This window comes from Grampus griseus, assembly GCF_964374135.1.
Source record: "Grampus griseus genome assembly, chromosome: 19".
In the NCBI taxonomy this organism is placed as follows: domain Eukaryota; kingdom Metazoa; phylum Chordata; class Mammalia; order Artiodactyla; family Delphinidae; genus Grampus; species Grampus griseus.
Genome location: NC_139013.1, coordinates 48,577,852 through 48,594,932, shown reverse-complemented (window position 1 = coordinate 48,594,932; position 17,081 = coordinate 48,577,852). Strand labels below are relative to the sequence as shown.

Here is a 17,081-nt window from a genome sequence, read left to right as displayed (position 1 = left end):
CACGGTCTTATTAAAAATGGTCTGGCTTTCTAAAAATCTAATAGTACTCAGGAAGATGGGAACGTGCCATCGTACAATTGAGGTTATGTGGCTTTATTCAAGGCCCCCCCTGATCCGGTGCAGGACGGCTGATACCGTAATTAAACGAAGAAACCCCTGTGAACTCTAAAGCATGATATATGGTGATGCCCACTAAGATGTGGTAGATTTCAAGGCACGCGGTTCAGAATGTGTGTCTCTTTGGCTTTTGATTTGGGGACTGTGCTTGAAATCAGTGTTTTTCTGCTATCATGTTAAGACAGATAATGTTATCTCTCCTGATTGCAGGCCTGTCATAGTCCTTCATTTCAGTTATTTTGGATGATGACTGCCAAACCCCACCAACACCTAAAGTTGTCCTGTGCACGTCCCAGAACTCATATGTTAAACGCAGACCATCCTGAATTCTAATTGCTGGCAACACCCCAGGTTTGGGCGAATATCCAGCCAACCATTTTCAAGTGTTATGGTGTATTATTAGGGCTACAGCTCTGCTGTAACAGTGACCCCACATTACAGTGGCAGAAATGACAGAATTTTATTTTTCTCCCATGTAACAGTCCCAAGTGAGTAGTCCAGGATGGTGGGTTGCTTTGCTCCACAGACTCATTCAGAGAGTCAAGCTCTTACCATCTTTTGGCTCTAACTTTCCTGCAGGAATTGTCTTCATCTGTGTAGTCAAGGCTGGGTTGCAGATAAATCAGGGAAAAGGGAAAGAGAATCCAGGGAATCTGGCTTGTCCCTTAAATTGGAGATGACTGCAAGAACGATTTTCACTCACGTTCCATTGGCTTAAGTTAAATTTCAGAGTTACATTTAACTGCACCAGAACTTAGGTAATGCTGTTTCTACCTGGGCAGCTATGGGCTCAGATTCAACGCTATTGCCAAATAAGAAAAGGAGGATGGATTTTGATGGCTGGGCAGAAGTTTCTGTCACATGTAATAACAGATAGAGGTTTTACCTCCTACAAACAAGATGAACGCCACAAGATCATACATTTAACAAATATTTATTAAGTGCCTGCTATGTGCCTGACCCTTTTTCTTACATGTGTAAGGAAAGCATTGTTAGATATACTGTGGGTGAAATTATGCAACAGTATAAACATATTTTTCTACTTAAAAAACATTTTTTTTTTAATTTTTATTTTTATTTACTTATTTGGTTGCACCAAGTCTTAGTTGTGGCAGGTGGGCTTCTTAGTTGTGGCACATGAACTCTTAGTTGCGTCATGCATGTGGGATCTAGTTCCCTGACCAGGGATTGAACCTGGGCCCCCAGCATTGGGAGTGTGGAGTCTTATCCACTGCACCACCAGAGAAGTCCCCATTTTTCTACTTTTGAAAGACTTTTGCTTTTTCAGATAATAGAGGGGAACTGGAAAAAAGGCAAGGTTTTTACCCTCATATTGCAGGAAACATTCGTACCTGTCAAATTCCAACAGCTGGCATTATTGTTGTTCTGTGGAAAAGCCCACACAAACACCGTTTAGAGAGTTATTTGAGTATTGGTCTCATAAATCATAACTTGCTTGTAGCACGTTTATGAAGCTTCAGTAAAGACTCTTCAGAGGATGACATCAGATCGTTGAGATTAAATTCAACCTCAAAGGAGGGTTTTTTCCCCAGAATAATTAAGGCAACAAACAAGGCACATTTTGCAGTCATTCCCCGGATATGATAAGTCACACCATCTTCAGGGTTCGTGTACTCAAAGCAGTGAATAATAATATGATGACCAGCGCGTGTCAGGTGATTCTGCTGGTAGACGCTGGGATGCAGGAAATATTCCAGAGGCACCAGGAACACATTCTTAACTTCATCGGGGTTAGGCTTGGCCTGGAAGTTGGAGTCTATAAATCCTACAACAGGGGTTATCAATGTATCTCTCTGAAAGCAAAACACAAAAGATACAAACTGAGAAGTGAAGACATACCGTTTCAAAAAAAGCATGGTTAAAAGCATGCCACTTCTACATGAGCTAAGCTCACAGGCCAAAGCAGTCAGTTACATAAAACTTGCTCCAAGTTTTATGCAAGTTTTTAAGCAAGTTTACTGCTCCAAAGTAAACTTTATGTCCCCCTAAATGGGAGTGGTCTCTGCCCTAACTGAGGCAGCATCTCAGATGAGTCTGAAAATGATATTTTTGGGGAACATAAATTGGTACAATCTTTTGGAACAGAGATTTAGTAATATTATAAAAATGTGCTCCCTTTGGCCCTGAAATTGCATTTGTGTGGGTACATCTGTATGATAAATTCCTACCAGTGAGAAAAGATAAACGTACAAGACTGAAGCATTATTTGCAATAGTCCCAAACTAAAGTTATCACTGCTCAATGGGTATTTAGGGTAGATCAATTACGACTATATCCACATAATGGGGTACTATGCAGCCCTTGAAAAGAATGTGATCGACACCTTTCCTTATCAGTATAGACAAGTATGTGCCATCTTACCAATAGAAAAGCGACATCGTATTAATTGTGGCATGTTCCCACTTGTGGGAAATTTTAGATATATATGTGTGTATATATATATATACTGTTTTACATACATGCTTATAAGTGGGGGGGGATTTCTATTTACAACCACTACTGTGCTGAAATGAATGTAGGGTGCCGTTAACTGAAAGATACTACTGAAAATCTTAAGGGGGAGGCCTGGAGTTTAGTGTAGGAGCTGATAAGGGCTGCATGACCTTGAATTAGAAAGTAGGAAGAATCAGGAATTCCTGGGAGAACTCCTAAGAGGAAGTGGGTGGGAAAATCCAGGGATACATTGTGAGGCTGGGGTTCTATAGGAGGATAAACAGGCCTGTGGAAAATTCTGAGGAAGGACAGCTAAAGCATGTTTAAGAACAGTGATGACTGGGACTTCCTTGGTGGTCCAGTGGTTAGGACTCCACGCTCTCAGTGCAGGGGACACGGGTTCGATCCCTGGTCGGGGAACTAAGATCCTACATGCCGTGTGGTGAAGCCAAAAAAAAAAAAACAGTGATGACTCAGACCATTAACCCAAGTAATGATGAAAAGTCAACATGTGGACCAGGAGAGGAGAATGGGAGCACAGACTTGAGACACCCTTAGAGTGGGAAATCTGCAGTCATGAGTTGCCAGAGGCCAGAGGCTTTGTTCCAGCAGCAGCCCTCACTGTGCCTGGCCCTGTGTGAAGGCTCAGCCTCTTCTGTCCCAGGGTTCCCCAAAGGCGGCCTCTGCGATGAAGACTCAGATGCAAGTGATTTCTTAAAGAAGTGGTGAGGAAGGGTGTGGGGAAGAAAGACGGGGAGTTGGGGAGCCAGGCAAGGATGGGGGTGGGGGGGAGCCAGGCAAGGACGCCGTGGGGGCCTGCGGGGTGTAAAGTGCACCTTCGAGTCTGTCCCACGAGATGAGGGGGCTGGGCTTTCATGCCGCTCAGTCATTGGCTGAGGACGGCCCAGCTGGAAGTAAATCAAGGCAGTGCTGGCTCTCTGTGCATCAGGGGAAGCGGTTCCAGTAGTCCAAGGGCACGGGTCTTGGAAGAAAGCTGCTGGTGTGTGTATCAGAAACACGGCCTGAAATGACTAAGAAGGCATCTGGACAGAGCCTGGAGTATTGCTCAGCACGCATCCGTGGCTGCTATTTCCATTCAAAGACCATAACCTTCTCTAGAATCCAACACCCTCCCCCTGATTCTTCACAACAACCTGCCCATGAGGAAGCTTGAACAATGGCAACTGGACAAGAAAAAACTTGCCCAAGGTCACATCCAGCTAACACTTGGCAGAAACCAGGATTCGACCACGGGCCTGCTGCCCACACACTCAAATTCTATCAAACACGTGTCACCATATCTCCAAGATGGCACACTAGCGGGTGGCTCAAATACGACGGTGGAGAGTTCCCAGCTGCAGCTCAGATTTCATCCCCTCCCGAGGACTGAGGGCCACACTTGTTAGGCAGGTGCATGGAAAGTGACTTTGCATGGCAGTGCCGGCCCTTAAATTGGTATGTCAGAGCCTGAGAAAATGGGTGGGGAAAAAAAATCAAAGCCTCAAAAGGAGATCATGGTTTAAGACTGAATGTTTCAGATGCAGAGTCAGGCACGTTTAACATGGTTCAAGCTTAGAAGAGTAAGAGAGACTGTGGGAATCTGTGGATGAAGCAGCATCTCTGGACATCCGGTCTCTAGAAACACAGGTGTCTGAATTGGCAGGGGAATAAAGGGTGGTGCGTGGCAGACATCCTAGGACCCATAAAACTCTGAATTTGGCCATCTGCTGAGTTGAAACGCCATGGAGACAGGCTTCTGCTGTGGGCATAGGGTGAGGCAGCCTTTAGGGCCCCTGGAAGAAGCTGCAGGCTATTAGAAACATCCCGGGAAGTCAGGATACACCACTGAAATGTTACAGGAATTGGGCCTTTGGGACGCAAAGAAAAGGATCGAGACTGGCAGGTATGGGCCACGTACAGAGAAAAAGGAGAACTGTCCCCCAAGGCCTTTGCAGAGAGAAGTTCATACGTGTATGACAAAAGGACAAGCAGGTTGGGGGCTGGAAGGCGTGGGAGGGTTAACGCCAGGTGTGGGTAAAAGCCAATGACACCCCAAAACATCTCTGGGCATTGCCCTGTGTTCCCTGGGGGACAAAATTACCCCCAGTTAAGAACCACTGGATTAGATTATGCTTCTAAGCATTAAATAAATGGCATTTTGGTAGCACATTTAAAAGATCTGCAAGGTCCAAAAAACAAAATGACCCTCACTAGCACTTCTAAACACAGTACACCTTTCTTGAAAGACTTTGTTCATTCTAATTTCTCGTTGATGTGATCAGCATTATATCAAGAGCAGGTCATCTTAGAAACCTCCTGCTCCGGGAGCATCTGGTCCACGGAAATCTTCTGAAGACCCATAAACACCTGTGGAGACTGTTGTATCCTCTCCCCTCAAGGGCAGAACTCAGTAGCTCCTGGGGACCTTGGAAATGGAGTTACTCTCACTTTGGGAACTTACAACCATTATGTGTTTTGTCAAGAGTTCTAAAATCAATCCCTAAGATGTGCTGGGGGATTTGCAGACATCCTCTGAAACGGGCTCCCAGTAGAAAACATAGTTGAAGAGGAAGTAATTGACACGTATCTTGTCCTAATCCCATGTTCCTTTTCTCTGTCTCATTTCTTTTTCATCAAGGATGCATTATTGCCATTAGCTTCTTCCAAACTAAATCTCCCTTGAGTGGTGACCTTTCTATTTTTAAAATGGACCCAACTAAGACATATCTCAGCACCACCGATCTTCATAAAGGGCGATCTGGTTTTCTAATTTTTAGGTATCAGTGGGATTCTTCCTTTGACATAAAAATTCACCTGGAAACCCGATATTATTTAAAACATAAAAAAATTTACACCTACCTCTGATATGTGATGAGTACAGTTCACCTCTGTGATATTCTTCCCTCAAGCCCATAAACCTAGCTTAACCAGGAGAAAAATATCGGATAAACCCCAATTGAGGAGCATTCTAGAACATACCTGACCAGTACACCTCAAGAGCGTCAAGGTCATGAAAATAATGGAAGGCTAAGAAACTGTCACAGATCAGAGAATAAGGAGACATGACAACCAAGCACAACATGGTATCCCGGATCTCATCCAGGACAGAAAGGAGGACATTAGTAGAAAAACTAGTAAAAGACAAGAGTGGAGTTTAGGTAATGGTAATGTACTAACATTGGTTTCTCAGTTGTCACCAATGTACCACAGTGATGTCCGACGTCAATAATGGGGGGCCCCGTGTACGGGTATGCGAGAACTCTCTGTGATATCTTTGTGACTTTTCCGTGAATCTGTAACTGTTCTAAAATTAAAAGTTTATATGAATAATGTTATACTGATAAAACGACGCTGTTACCCAACTTCGTATTTTTACTCCTTCTAAAGTCAGTTAGTACAACAACGAAATTGTTGTGTTCAGTGCATATGAAATAAGGTCTGGCTATCTCAGCCCCAGGATTCATTTTGTGGTTATGTTTGTTTGTTTGTTTGGTATATACTATCAAGGAAATCCTGCTTCACACAGAAATGCAGTTACAAGTAGTAACTGTTTTTAAACAGCTTCCCTGGTGATCTCAGGATACTGCTCAATTAATGTGACATGGAGAAACTTGGTTGCACGGTATGTGCAAAAATGAGTATCCTTAGGGCAAAAGTGATACCCTGGTGGCCTCCGAGGGGCTGAAATTTGGTATGCTCAAGTGTGTATTATTGTTTCAAGAGAATTCTCAAAATAAATGCATACTGGAGAAAAATAAATGTGAACTGAATGTTAATGAAACAATGCTGAGGCATCTGCAGGGTTCCACAGCACTTGGTTTGAAACCACTGATGGAGTTCAGCCCTTTCATTTCTGGATGGGGAAGAAGGGGCCCATTCAGGAAGGGGGGCTTACCTAAGGCCTCTTAGCTCACAAGGGGCAAAGTCCACACATGAACCAGTCTCTTGACTCGGTATAGCACTCTTGAGGGTCATGTTTGGCCACTGTGAGCTCATGAGAGTCTAGGAAACCCAGTTCCATCCCAAGCCTTACATCAAACAGCACTGGTACCAGGCGGCAGACGACCTCCACTTGATGAGGATGCAGCCCCACTTCCTCCTGGGCTTCCCGGAGAGCCGTGGCCACGTCATCCGCATCTGTAGGTTCGTACTTGCCTCCAGGAAAGCAGACCTCTCCAGGTGACCTTCTCAGCTGGATATGGAAAGAAAAGAGCTGCAGTGTGTGATTCCAAGTTTGCTACTGTTCACTCATTCACCAAGTATGCGCTGCATTTCTATCTTGTGCCAGAGACCATTCCCACACTCGTGGTAATAAGTGGGAATGCGACCAAAAAGTAAAGTTTTTTTTTTTTCTTGAATCCTTTTAAAAAATGAACTTGGAGAACTACCCTCACTTCTGATTTTTCTCTCCTTGCCCTCCAAAGATACCATACACACACAAACAGATTTACATGGATGAGGAGAAAAAGTGGAACAAAAGGAGAATGAAAACAGCAATGTCATCAATAATCTTTACTGAGTGCTTACCATGTTCTCATGCTGCTTCACGTGGATTTCTTTTCACTGAGTCCTCAGAACAGTTCTAGAAGTGACTATTTTTTAAAGTGTTTGTTTAATTGGGGTCAAATTCACATAATATAAAATTAACCCTTAAGAAAAAAAATTTTAATATGTTTTTTCATTGAACTATAGTTGATTTACAATGTTGCGTTAGTTTCTGGTATACAGCAAAGTGATTCAGGTATATATATAGATACATACATTCTGAGATACAGATATATATTCTGATGTCTATATCTATATCATATATATATATCAGATATCTGTATCTATATATATCATATATATATATCTCTATCATCTATGTCATCTATCTGCCTATCATCTATCATCTATCATCTATCTAACATCTATCTATCGTCTGTCTATCATCTATCTGTCTATCATCTATCTATCATCTGTCTATTTATCTATCGTCTATCTGCCTGCCTATCTATCATCTATCTATCTATCATCTATCTGACTATAATCTGTCTATAATCTATTATCTATCATCTATCTGTCTATCATCTATCTATAATCTATTATCTATCTATCTATCTATCTATCATCTATCTGTCTATCTATCATCTATCAGTCTGTCTGTCTGTCTATCTATCATCTATCTATCACCTATCATCTGTCTGTCTGTCTGTCTCCTGGGGCCCTGCTTATATGACTCCAGGGAGGGACACAGCTGCAGTAATGCCTCAGGGAATTTCTTACTCCCACAGCCAAATAGGGCCTAAAGTCAGGTGTAATTAGATTGAAATACTTCTTTGAAAAAAAGTGTGACCTTTTCACATCAGAATTTATGGTCTAAGATGATTCTTACATAATAATCGATAGGCAAAGCAACTCCGAGTGAAACCGAGACCCATTTTGGGGTTCTCTAGATTTTCTACATTACTGTCTGTCTGTCTGATAATATTAAAAATATATTTCAGTGCTTCTCTGGTGATTTTGGCAGAGCTGGGGACAGACCCTGGCCCCTGCTTCCCACTGAGTACCTCCCCCTTGGAACTTGGATTTTCATCATCTCATGTGTTTATGTCATTGTTGCCAGACCCAGACCACAGAGAACCCACACGTCTAATCCCAAAGCCAAAAAACTTCAGCTGATTCCTCAGCTCCCCCCGACCCCACCCAAGGGATACTTCTTATTCTGCTTACAAAGCCTGTTTTCTCATTATTGTGGCTTGTGTTGTTTTTTGTACTAGGATAACTTTGAAATGACTGCTTCCCCAGCTTTTCCTCAGAAGTACCCCCAATAGCAGGGGAGAGTGACAGTACCCAGGGGTGTACCCAGGGGAACTCCATTCCCAAGCCCAACATTTCTTTAAAGTGGAACGATTTATCGTAAAAACTCAGGCCACATGTGCTAATGACACTAATGGTGACAGCTGAGACTTGCTGAATCCTTGCCAAGTGCCAGTGCTGTTTTAGGTGCTTTACATTTGTTACCCTGTAGAGCCCTCACAGCAGCCCTATGATGCAGGTACTAATAGCTTGTCCTCATTTTGCAAGTGAAGACATTACAGCACAGAGAGGGTACTTAATTAGGACAAAGTCACACAGCTTCAACAAGACTGCATTCGAACATAGGCAGCCAGCTTAGGGCCCAGGCTATCAACATCAGTGCTCTAGAATTTTCACATTATACCTGGGGTGGGAGTAGTCTAAAACAGTGGCTCTCAGTGGGGGCAATTTTATCCCCTCCCCATCCCTGCTGAAACAGTAGGCAATGTCTGGAGACATTTGCGGTTGTCACAAAAGTGTGTGTGAGTGCGTGTGTGTGTGTGTTACTGGCATGTAGTGCGTAGAGGCCAGGGATGTTGTTAAACATCCTATAATGCACAGGGCAACTCCACCAACAAAGAATTATCCAGCCCAAATGCCAATGGCTGGATAAGAAACCCCGGCCTAAAAGTATTTTAAATTACTTGCTAGCTAAATTACTTATTTTACTTTCCAAAACTTCTCCAAAACAGCCCTGTTATCCTGTGGCTTCATGTACTTCTCGAACATCACAATTTTGAGAGTACAGTTGAGAAGCTAGAACCTCAGAATAAGTGCCAGTGACAGCACTTCCTGGGGTTTTCGCATGTCCTGAGACTTTAATGGAAGGAGCCTTTTTGTCACCTACCTTCTCTGACCGAAGGGTGAACAACAGGTAGAGTTTTCCTTCTTTAGCCAACAACGGTAAAAGGATGGAACATTTGTTAGACAACAAGTGAGAATATTTGGTCCCAACGTCATGTTTTCTTAAGCGGGCCTTAGCGTCATCTATCAAACTGTTCCTAAAATGGAAACAAACCAAACAGTTTAGTAACCAGAGTTATGATGTCATACAGAGTGAAGTAAGTCATAAAAAAAATATATCGTATATTAACGCATATATGTGGAATCTAGAAAAATGGTACAGATGAATCTATTTGCAGGGCAGGAATAGAGAGGCAGACATAGAAAATGGATGTGTGGACACAGCGCGGGAAGGGGGGTGTGGGACAAACTGGGAGATTAGGACTGCCATATATACACTACCATGTGTAAAACTGATAGCTAGTGGGAACCTGCCGTGTAGCACAGGGAGCTCAGCTCGGTGCTGTGTGATGACCTAGACGGGTGGGATGGGGGGTGGTGGGAGGCTCAAGAGGGAGGGGATATGGCGATATACATATACATATAGCTGATTCACTTCATTGTACAGCAGAAACTAACACAATATTGTAGAGCATCTATACTCCTAAAAAAAAAAAGTTCCTAATCCTGACAGTGTTTCTGCTTCATTGTGTGTCCTGGCATTTACCATTTTTGAGTCTCAGTGTACTTTTTAATAATATGGCAGGACTTCCGGGAAGAGGGCGGAAGAGTAAGACGCGGAGATCACCTTCCTCCCCACAGATACACCAGAAATACATCTACGCGTGGAACAACTCCTACGGAGCACCTACTGAACACTGGCAGAAGACCTCAGACCTCCCAAAAGGCAAGGAACCCCCCACGTACCTGGTTAGGGCAAAAGAAAAAACTAAACAGAGACAAAAGGATAGGGACGGGTCCTGCACCAGCGGGAGAGAGCTGTGAAGGAGGAAAAGTGTCCACACACTAGGAAGCCCCTTCGCGGGTGGAGACTTCGGGAGGCGGAGTGGGGGAGCTTGGGAGCCGCGGAGGAGAGCACAGCAACAGGGGTGCGGAGGGAAAAGCGGACAGATTCCAGCGCAGAGGATCGGGCCGACCGGCACTCACCAGCCGAGAGGCTTGTCTGCTCGCCCGCCGGGGCGGGCGGGGCTGGGAGCTGAGGCTCCGGCTTTTGTCGGGGCGCCGGGAGAGGACTGGGGTTGGCGGCGTGGGCACAGCCTGCAGGGCGTTGGTGCGCCGCGGCTGGCCGGGAGAGAGTCCGGGGAGGGGTCTGGACCTGCCGAAGAGGCAAGAGACTTTTACGTCCCTCTTTGTTTCCTGGTGCACGAGGAGAGGGGATTGGGAGCGCTGCTTGAGGGAGCTCCGGGGACGGGCGCGGGCCGCGGCTGAGAGTGCGGAGCCCAGAGACGGACATGGGACGCTAAGGCCGCTGCTGCCGCCGCCGGGAGGCCTGTGTGCGAACACGGGTCGCTGGCCGCGCGCCCTTCCGGGGAGCCTGTGCGGCCCGCTGCTGCCGGGGTCCCGGGATCCGGGGGCGGCTCCCCCGGGAGAGCGCACGGCGCGCCTCAGGCTGCAGCGTCACGCTGGCCTCTGCCGCTGCAGGCCCGCCCCGCACTCCGTGACCCTCCCTACCCCCCCGGCCTGGGTGAGCTAGAGCCTCCGAATCAGCGGCTCCTTTAACCCCGTCCTGTCTGAGCAAAGAACAGACGCCCTCCGGCAACCTACACGCACAGGCGGGGCCAAATCCAAAGCTGAGCCCCTGGGAACTGTGAGAACAAAGAAGAGAAAGGGAAATCTCTCCCAGCAGCCTCAGAAGCAGCGGATTAAAGCTCCACAATCAACTTGATATACCCTGCATCTGTGGAATACCTGAATAGACAACGAATCATCCCAAATTAAGGAGCCCTGTGGATGAAGGGCTCTTGGTGCTGCAGCCAGGAGTCAGTGCTGTGCCTCTGAGGTGGGAGAGCCAACTTCAGGACACTGGTCCACAAGAGGCCTCCCAGCTGCACATAATATCAAACAGCAAAAATCTCCGAGAGATCTCCATCTCAACGCCAGCACCCAGCTTCACTCAACGACCAGCAAGCTACAGTGCTGGACAGCCTATGCCAAACAACTAGCAAGACAGGAACACAACCCCACCCATTAGCAGAGAGGCTGCCCAAAATCATAATAAGTCTACAGACACCCCAAAACACACCACCAGACGTGGACCTGCCCACCAGAAAGACAAGATCCAGCCTCATCCACCAGAACACAGGCACTAGTCCCCTCCACCAGGAAGCCTACACAACCCACCGAACCAACCTTAGCCACTGGGGATAGACACAAAAAACAACAGGAACTACGAACCTTCAGCCTGCAAAAAAGGAGACCCCAAACACAGTAAGATAAGCAAAATGAAAAGACAGAAAAACACACAGCAGATGAAGGAGCAAGATAAAAACCCACCAGACCTAACAAATGAAGAGGAAATAGGCAGTCTACCTGAAAAAGAATTCAGAATAATGATAGTAAGGTTGATCCGAAATCTTGGAGATAGAATGGACAATAGAATGGACAAATTGCAAGAATCAGTTAACAAGGACCTAGAAGAACTAAAGATGAAACAAGCAACGATGAACAACACAATAAATGAAATTAAAAGTACTCTAGACGGGATCAATAGCAGAATAACTGAGGCAGAAGAACGGATAAGTGACCTGGAAGGTAAAATAGTGGAAATAACTACTGCAGAGCAGAATAAAGAAAAAAGAATGAAAAGAACTGAGGACAGTCTCAGAGACCTCTGGGACAATATTAAACGCACCAACATTCGAATTATAGGGGTTCCAGAAGAAGAAGAGAAAAAGAAAGGGACTGAGAAAATATTTGAAGAGATTATAGTTGAAAACTTCCCTAATATGGGAAAGGAAATAGTTAATCAAGTCCAGGAAGCACAGAGAGTCCCATACAGGATAAATCCAAGGAGAAATACGCCAAGACACATATTAATCAAAATGTCAAAAATTAAATACAAAGAAAACATATTAAAAGCAGCAAGGGAAAAACAACAAATAACACACAAGGGAATCCCCATAAGGTTAACAGCTGATCTTTCAGCAGAAACTCTGCAAGCCAGAAGGGAGTGGCAGGACATATTGAAAGTGTTGAAGGAGAAAAACCTGCAACCAAGATTACTCTACCCAGCAAGGATCTCATTCAGATTTGATGGAGAAATTAAAACCTTTACAGACAAGCAAAAGCTGAGAGAGTTCAGCACCACCAAACCAGCTCTACAACAACTGCTAAAGGAACTTCTCTAGGCAAGAAACACAAAAGAAGGAAAGGACCTACAATAACGAACCCAAAACAATTAAGAAAATGGGAATAGGAACACACATATCGATAATTACCTTAAACGTAAATGGACTAAATGCTCCCACCAAAAGACACAGATTGGCTGAATGGATACAAAAACAAGACCCATATATTTGCTGTCTACAAGAGACCCACTTCAGACCTAGAGACACATACAGACTGAAAGTAAGGGGATGGAAAAAGGTATTTCATGCAAATGGAAACCAAAAGAAAGCTGGAGTAGCAATTCTCATATCAGACAAAATAGACTTTAAAACAAAGACTATTAGAAGAGACAAAGAAGGACACTACATAATGATCAAGGGATCGATCCAAGAGGAAGATATAACAATTGTAAATATTTATGCACCCAACATAGGTGCACCTCAATACATAAGGCAAATACTGACAACCATAAAAGGGGAAATCGACAGTAACACATTCATAGTAGGGGACTTTAACACCCCACTTTCACCAATGGACAGATCATCCAAAATGAAAATAAATAAGGAAACACAAGCTTTAAAAAAAAAATAATAATAATAATATGGCAGCAGTAATAATACCCAAATCACGTGACTGTTGGCAAGCTAAAATGAGACAAAAAACTACTAAGAACACAGTTCCGTATCTGAGTTCACTTCAAAAGCTAAATGAATTTTAAGTAATGGTAAATATTCTTTCAACAGTGCAATAGCTCAGTGTTGAAATCCATAATAATATTCAGGAAGACAGGTTTGCAGAGCAAGTCACTATAAGGTTAGACCATCGTAAGGTTAAGAACTTTCTCTTAACCTGGCCCTTATGTCACAGTATCAAACCCTTGTCTTCAAATGCCTTGTAACAGTGGTTCCCAAACTTAAGCAGCAACAGAATCACCCAGAGGTCTTGTTACAACATAGATGGCTGGGTCCACCTGTGACTTCGTAAAAGCCAAGTATTTAGATTTATAACCACAAATGATGCCCTGACTCCATAACTATGGGTCTGTTTTGGTCCTTTTGACAGGTGTATTTTATTGCTGGTTTGTGAAGTGGGTTAAATAGTGTCCCCTCCCCAAAACCACCATTATTTGAAAACAGGATGGTATTTGGAAACAGGATCTTTGCAGATGCGATTAGTGAAGGATTTCGAGATGAAATCATCCTGGATTAGGGTGGGCCCTAAATCCAATAACTGGTATCCTTATAAGAAGAGGAGACGACACAGAGAGACACATATATGGGGAAGAAGGTCATTTGAAGATGAGGCAGAAATTGGAGTGATGGTGCCACAAGCCAAGGAATACCTGGGGCCACCAGAAGCTGAAACAGGAAGGGAGGGTCCTTCCCTAGAGCCTTCAGAGGGAGCATGGCCTTGCTGACACCTTGATTTTGAGCTTCTAGCCTCAGAACTGTGGAAGAATACATTTCTGTTGTTTTAAGTCATCCAGTTTGGGATACTTTGTTATGGCAGCCCTAGAAACTAACAGTTTGATTTTAACTTTTCTATGGTTAGGGCAGTTCTGCATAAGGGGCAAAATCGGGTATTTAAGTGAGGCAGAACTGGTTTCAAAGTGTTAGGAACGACCTCTCTAAGCCCCCCTTTCCTCATCTGTGACATGTTGAAGATATTTGTGATGATTAAATGACATGGTTCTGTGGCTGACACTCAGGGTCCAAGGAATGGCAACATGTTATCATAAATGTCTCAGTCCTTAGGCAGTTGTTGCCAGAGATGTTTGCTATTTTTTGCTTCTTTCTACGAGGCAGGATGATCAATAATGTGGTTGGGTAACAGCAGTGGATGTCAAAAGCGACCAAATGGCCTGAAAAGAGAAATGGAATGCTGTCACTGGAGACTCCAGGGCGCATCCCGTGCACACAAGCCCGCGTCCAGAAAAGGAAACTGTCCCTACCGGGAATGCGAGGGACTACTTAAAAGTATGGCTTTTAAGAGACGCCCAGAACTGACCAGAGGGACCAGCAGAAGCAAAAGTCTGCAAAAACGTCCCCATTAGGGGGCTGGTCCTTGGGGTAATCGCCATAAAAACACCAACAGTAGCAGCCACCCCATTCTGGGCATGGGCTCATCTCACCTTCTTCCCTTGCTTTTCTCATTAAGGTGAAAACACGATCACGTCCTGGCTCAGAGAGGTTACGTAACTGAGACCCAAGATCCCGACCTTGAACCCTGAGCTGCCTGGCGCGGCCTCGCAGTCCCTGAGGTCGGACTCCGGAGACCGGGTGAGCGGAAGAGGGAAGCCCTTGGGGGAGGGGTGTGCACCCACGATAGCCACAAACGGCTCTGTCTTTGGCGGGAGGAGCTGCGAAGGCCCAGGGACCCTGCGAGCGGCCAAGAGAGGTGAGCGCCCGGAGAGCGGGCTCGGAGGGTGGGCAAGGGGGCTCAGCAAAAAGTAGCCAAAAGGCGCCGGTCATACGTGGCCAGCGATCTGTTCGGCCTCGCCGCGATCAAGGCCGGGCCAGGCAGGGCTCGGGGTGCCAGGGCCGGGGAGGCTTTACCTGACTGGCTTCTGGGGAGGAGAGGATCGCCACATCTTCCCCGGGAAAGTTTGTTTCCGGTAACTCCTCCCGGGGAGGGCGGGGGGTGAAAAACAAATCGCCCGGACGGGCATGCGCAGAGCAGCTCTGGGCCTGGGGCGGGGAGAGGGGCGGGGCCTGGGGACGGAGGCGGGGATGGGGCGGGTTCTAGGGTCGGAAGCAGGACTGAGCCGAGAGCCGTAGGCGGAGGATCGCGGCGGGGCGAGACGTGAGGGCGGGGCTAGTGGGGCTTAAACGTCGCGCCCTCCCGGTCGCGCAAAGTAGCGCTCAGCTTTCCCTCAGATGCTGGAGGTAAGTGAGGCATTCTAAAATTGACAACAGTGAAAAAAGAAAAAAGTGAAAATGCAGTGCTGGTGAGTTGAGAGGATTCTTACACTCGCACTCACTGTTGCTAGGAGGTCAAGTTGGTTCAACTTTTCTGAACAGCAGTCAACACATGACTACCCAGCACGTACTTTGTGCTGGATGCAGCTCCCGCAGTGAGCGAAAAGACACCGCAGAGCTTACAGTCAAATGGGAGAGAGAGACACGAATCAAAAATTACATAGATAAAGCAGAAGTCCTTAGACCCTGGAGAGCATGTGAGGGAGAAACAGATCAGAAGGCTAACCAGAGAGATTGACAGTGGAGCTGACGTCGAAAGCAGCTATTCTCCAAGTGTGGTCCTGGGACCAGCCACGACCGTCCACATCAGCACCACCTGTGTGCTGTTAAAAATAGGTAGATTCTTGGGTCCCACCCCGGGTCTGCTGGATCAGAAACTGAGGGCAGAGCACAGTGATCTGTACTGGAAGGGGATTCTGATGCGCCGAGAGGGAGAAGGGCAGGGAGAGCGTTCCAGGAAGAAGGACAAGTTTGTGCAAAGACCCCAGAAGTAGCTGGAGAAGACCAGTGAGAGGGAGCCTGGTTTGAGCTGACACTTAAGAGGTCACTTCAGAGGCTGAAGGCTAGGCTGACTTCTCCATCCTGCACAGAAGGTGCAATGCCTGGGGTCCTCAATAATTTCAAGACCCCATGAAAATTCTTTAATTTTAATTTCTTCTAAAGGAAGAAAATGAATACAATAATATGCAAAATATAATAATGAATCCAGCCTGGCTTATATTCATCTTTATACCAATGCAATCTTAAAATAGAATTCATTTTATTATTTTATGGAGGAAGGGGTGTCCATAAACCCAAAATTACCTAGGGCCCATGAAAATCACAATGTGGCCTTGGGTCATGGGACAGTTGGGCCAAGGTTCCCAAGACCTTTAAAACCACTAAGCTTAGGGCTTCCCTGGTGGCGCAGTGGTTGAGAGTCCTCCTGCCAATGCAGGGGACACGGGTTCGCGCCCCAGTCCGGGAAGATCCCACATGCCGCGGAGCAGCTAGGCCGGTGAGCCGTGGCCGCTGAGCCTGTGCGCCCGGAGCCTGTGCTCCACAATGGGAGAGGCCACAACAGTGAGAGGCCCGCGTACCGCACAAAAAAAAAAAAAAAAAATGGGGCATTTTGTAGAGTAGAGCCCTGGGAATAGAGGAAAAGGCTTTGGAAGCCACAGCAGATGGAGGTTGACCTTCTTTCTAAAGGAATAGGAATAACAGGTCTGGGTTTTCAGGAAGATCTCTGTGGAATCAGGGTGGGACATGGATTGTGAGGAGAGATTGGAGGCAGTTGGGCGGGGGCAGCTCTTCCAAAAGTCTGCGCTGAAGGAACCAGAAAAAAAATGCTTTAAACCTTCTGAAAAATCCCCATCCATACTACTGACATCAGAAAATCAGAATGTAGCAGGAGTTTGGATTGCCTTCATGTAAAAAGCAGAGTCCTGAGATGCTTTGCTGTATACCAAGGCTATATGCAGGGCATCTACTTTCAAGATCAGAAATACTGCTGGAAAAACACTTAGCTTTTATGGCTTTTGTAATGCTGGAAGCCATAGCACAGGGAACATCACAAGGTGAAAT

At 45.7% G+C, this 17,081-nt stretch overlaps 1 protein-coding gene across 1 annotated transcript; it reads right to left on the bottom strand.

Annotated features, from left to right (window-relative positions):
- Nucleotides 1–1,035: 1,035 nt before the first annotated feature.
- Nucleotides 1,036–15,166, bottom strand: NUDT7 (nudix hydrolase 7). The gene is made up of 4 exons (XM_082676185.1): nt 15,096–15,166; nt 9,257–9,410; nt 6,605–6,763; nt 1,036–1,931 (listed from the first exon to the last, which is right to left on the bottom strand). The coding sequence occupies exons 1-4, from the start codon at nt 15,128–15,130 to the stop codon at nt 1,563–1,565; spliced, it is 717 nt and encodes a 238-aa protein (XP_082532311.1). The 5' UTR covers nt 15,131–15,166; the 3' UTR covers nt 1,036–1,562.
- Nucleotides 15,167–17,081: the final 1,915 nt, after the last annotated feature.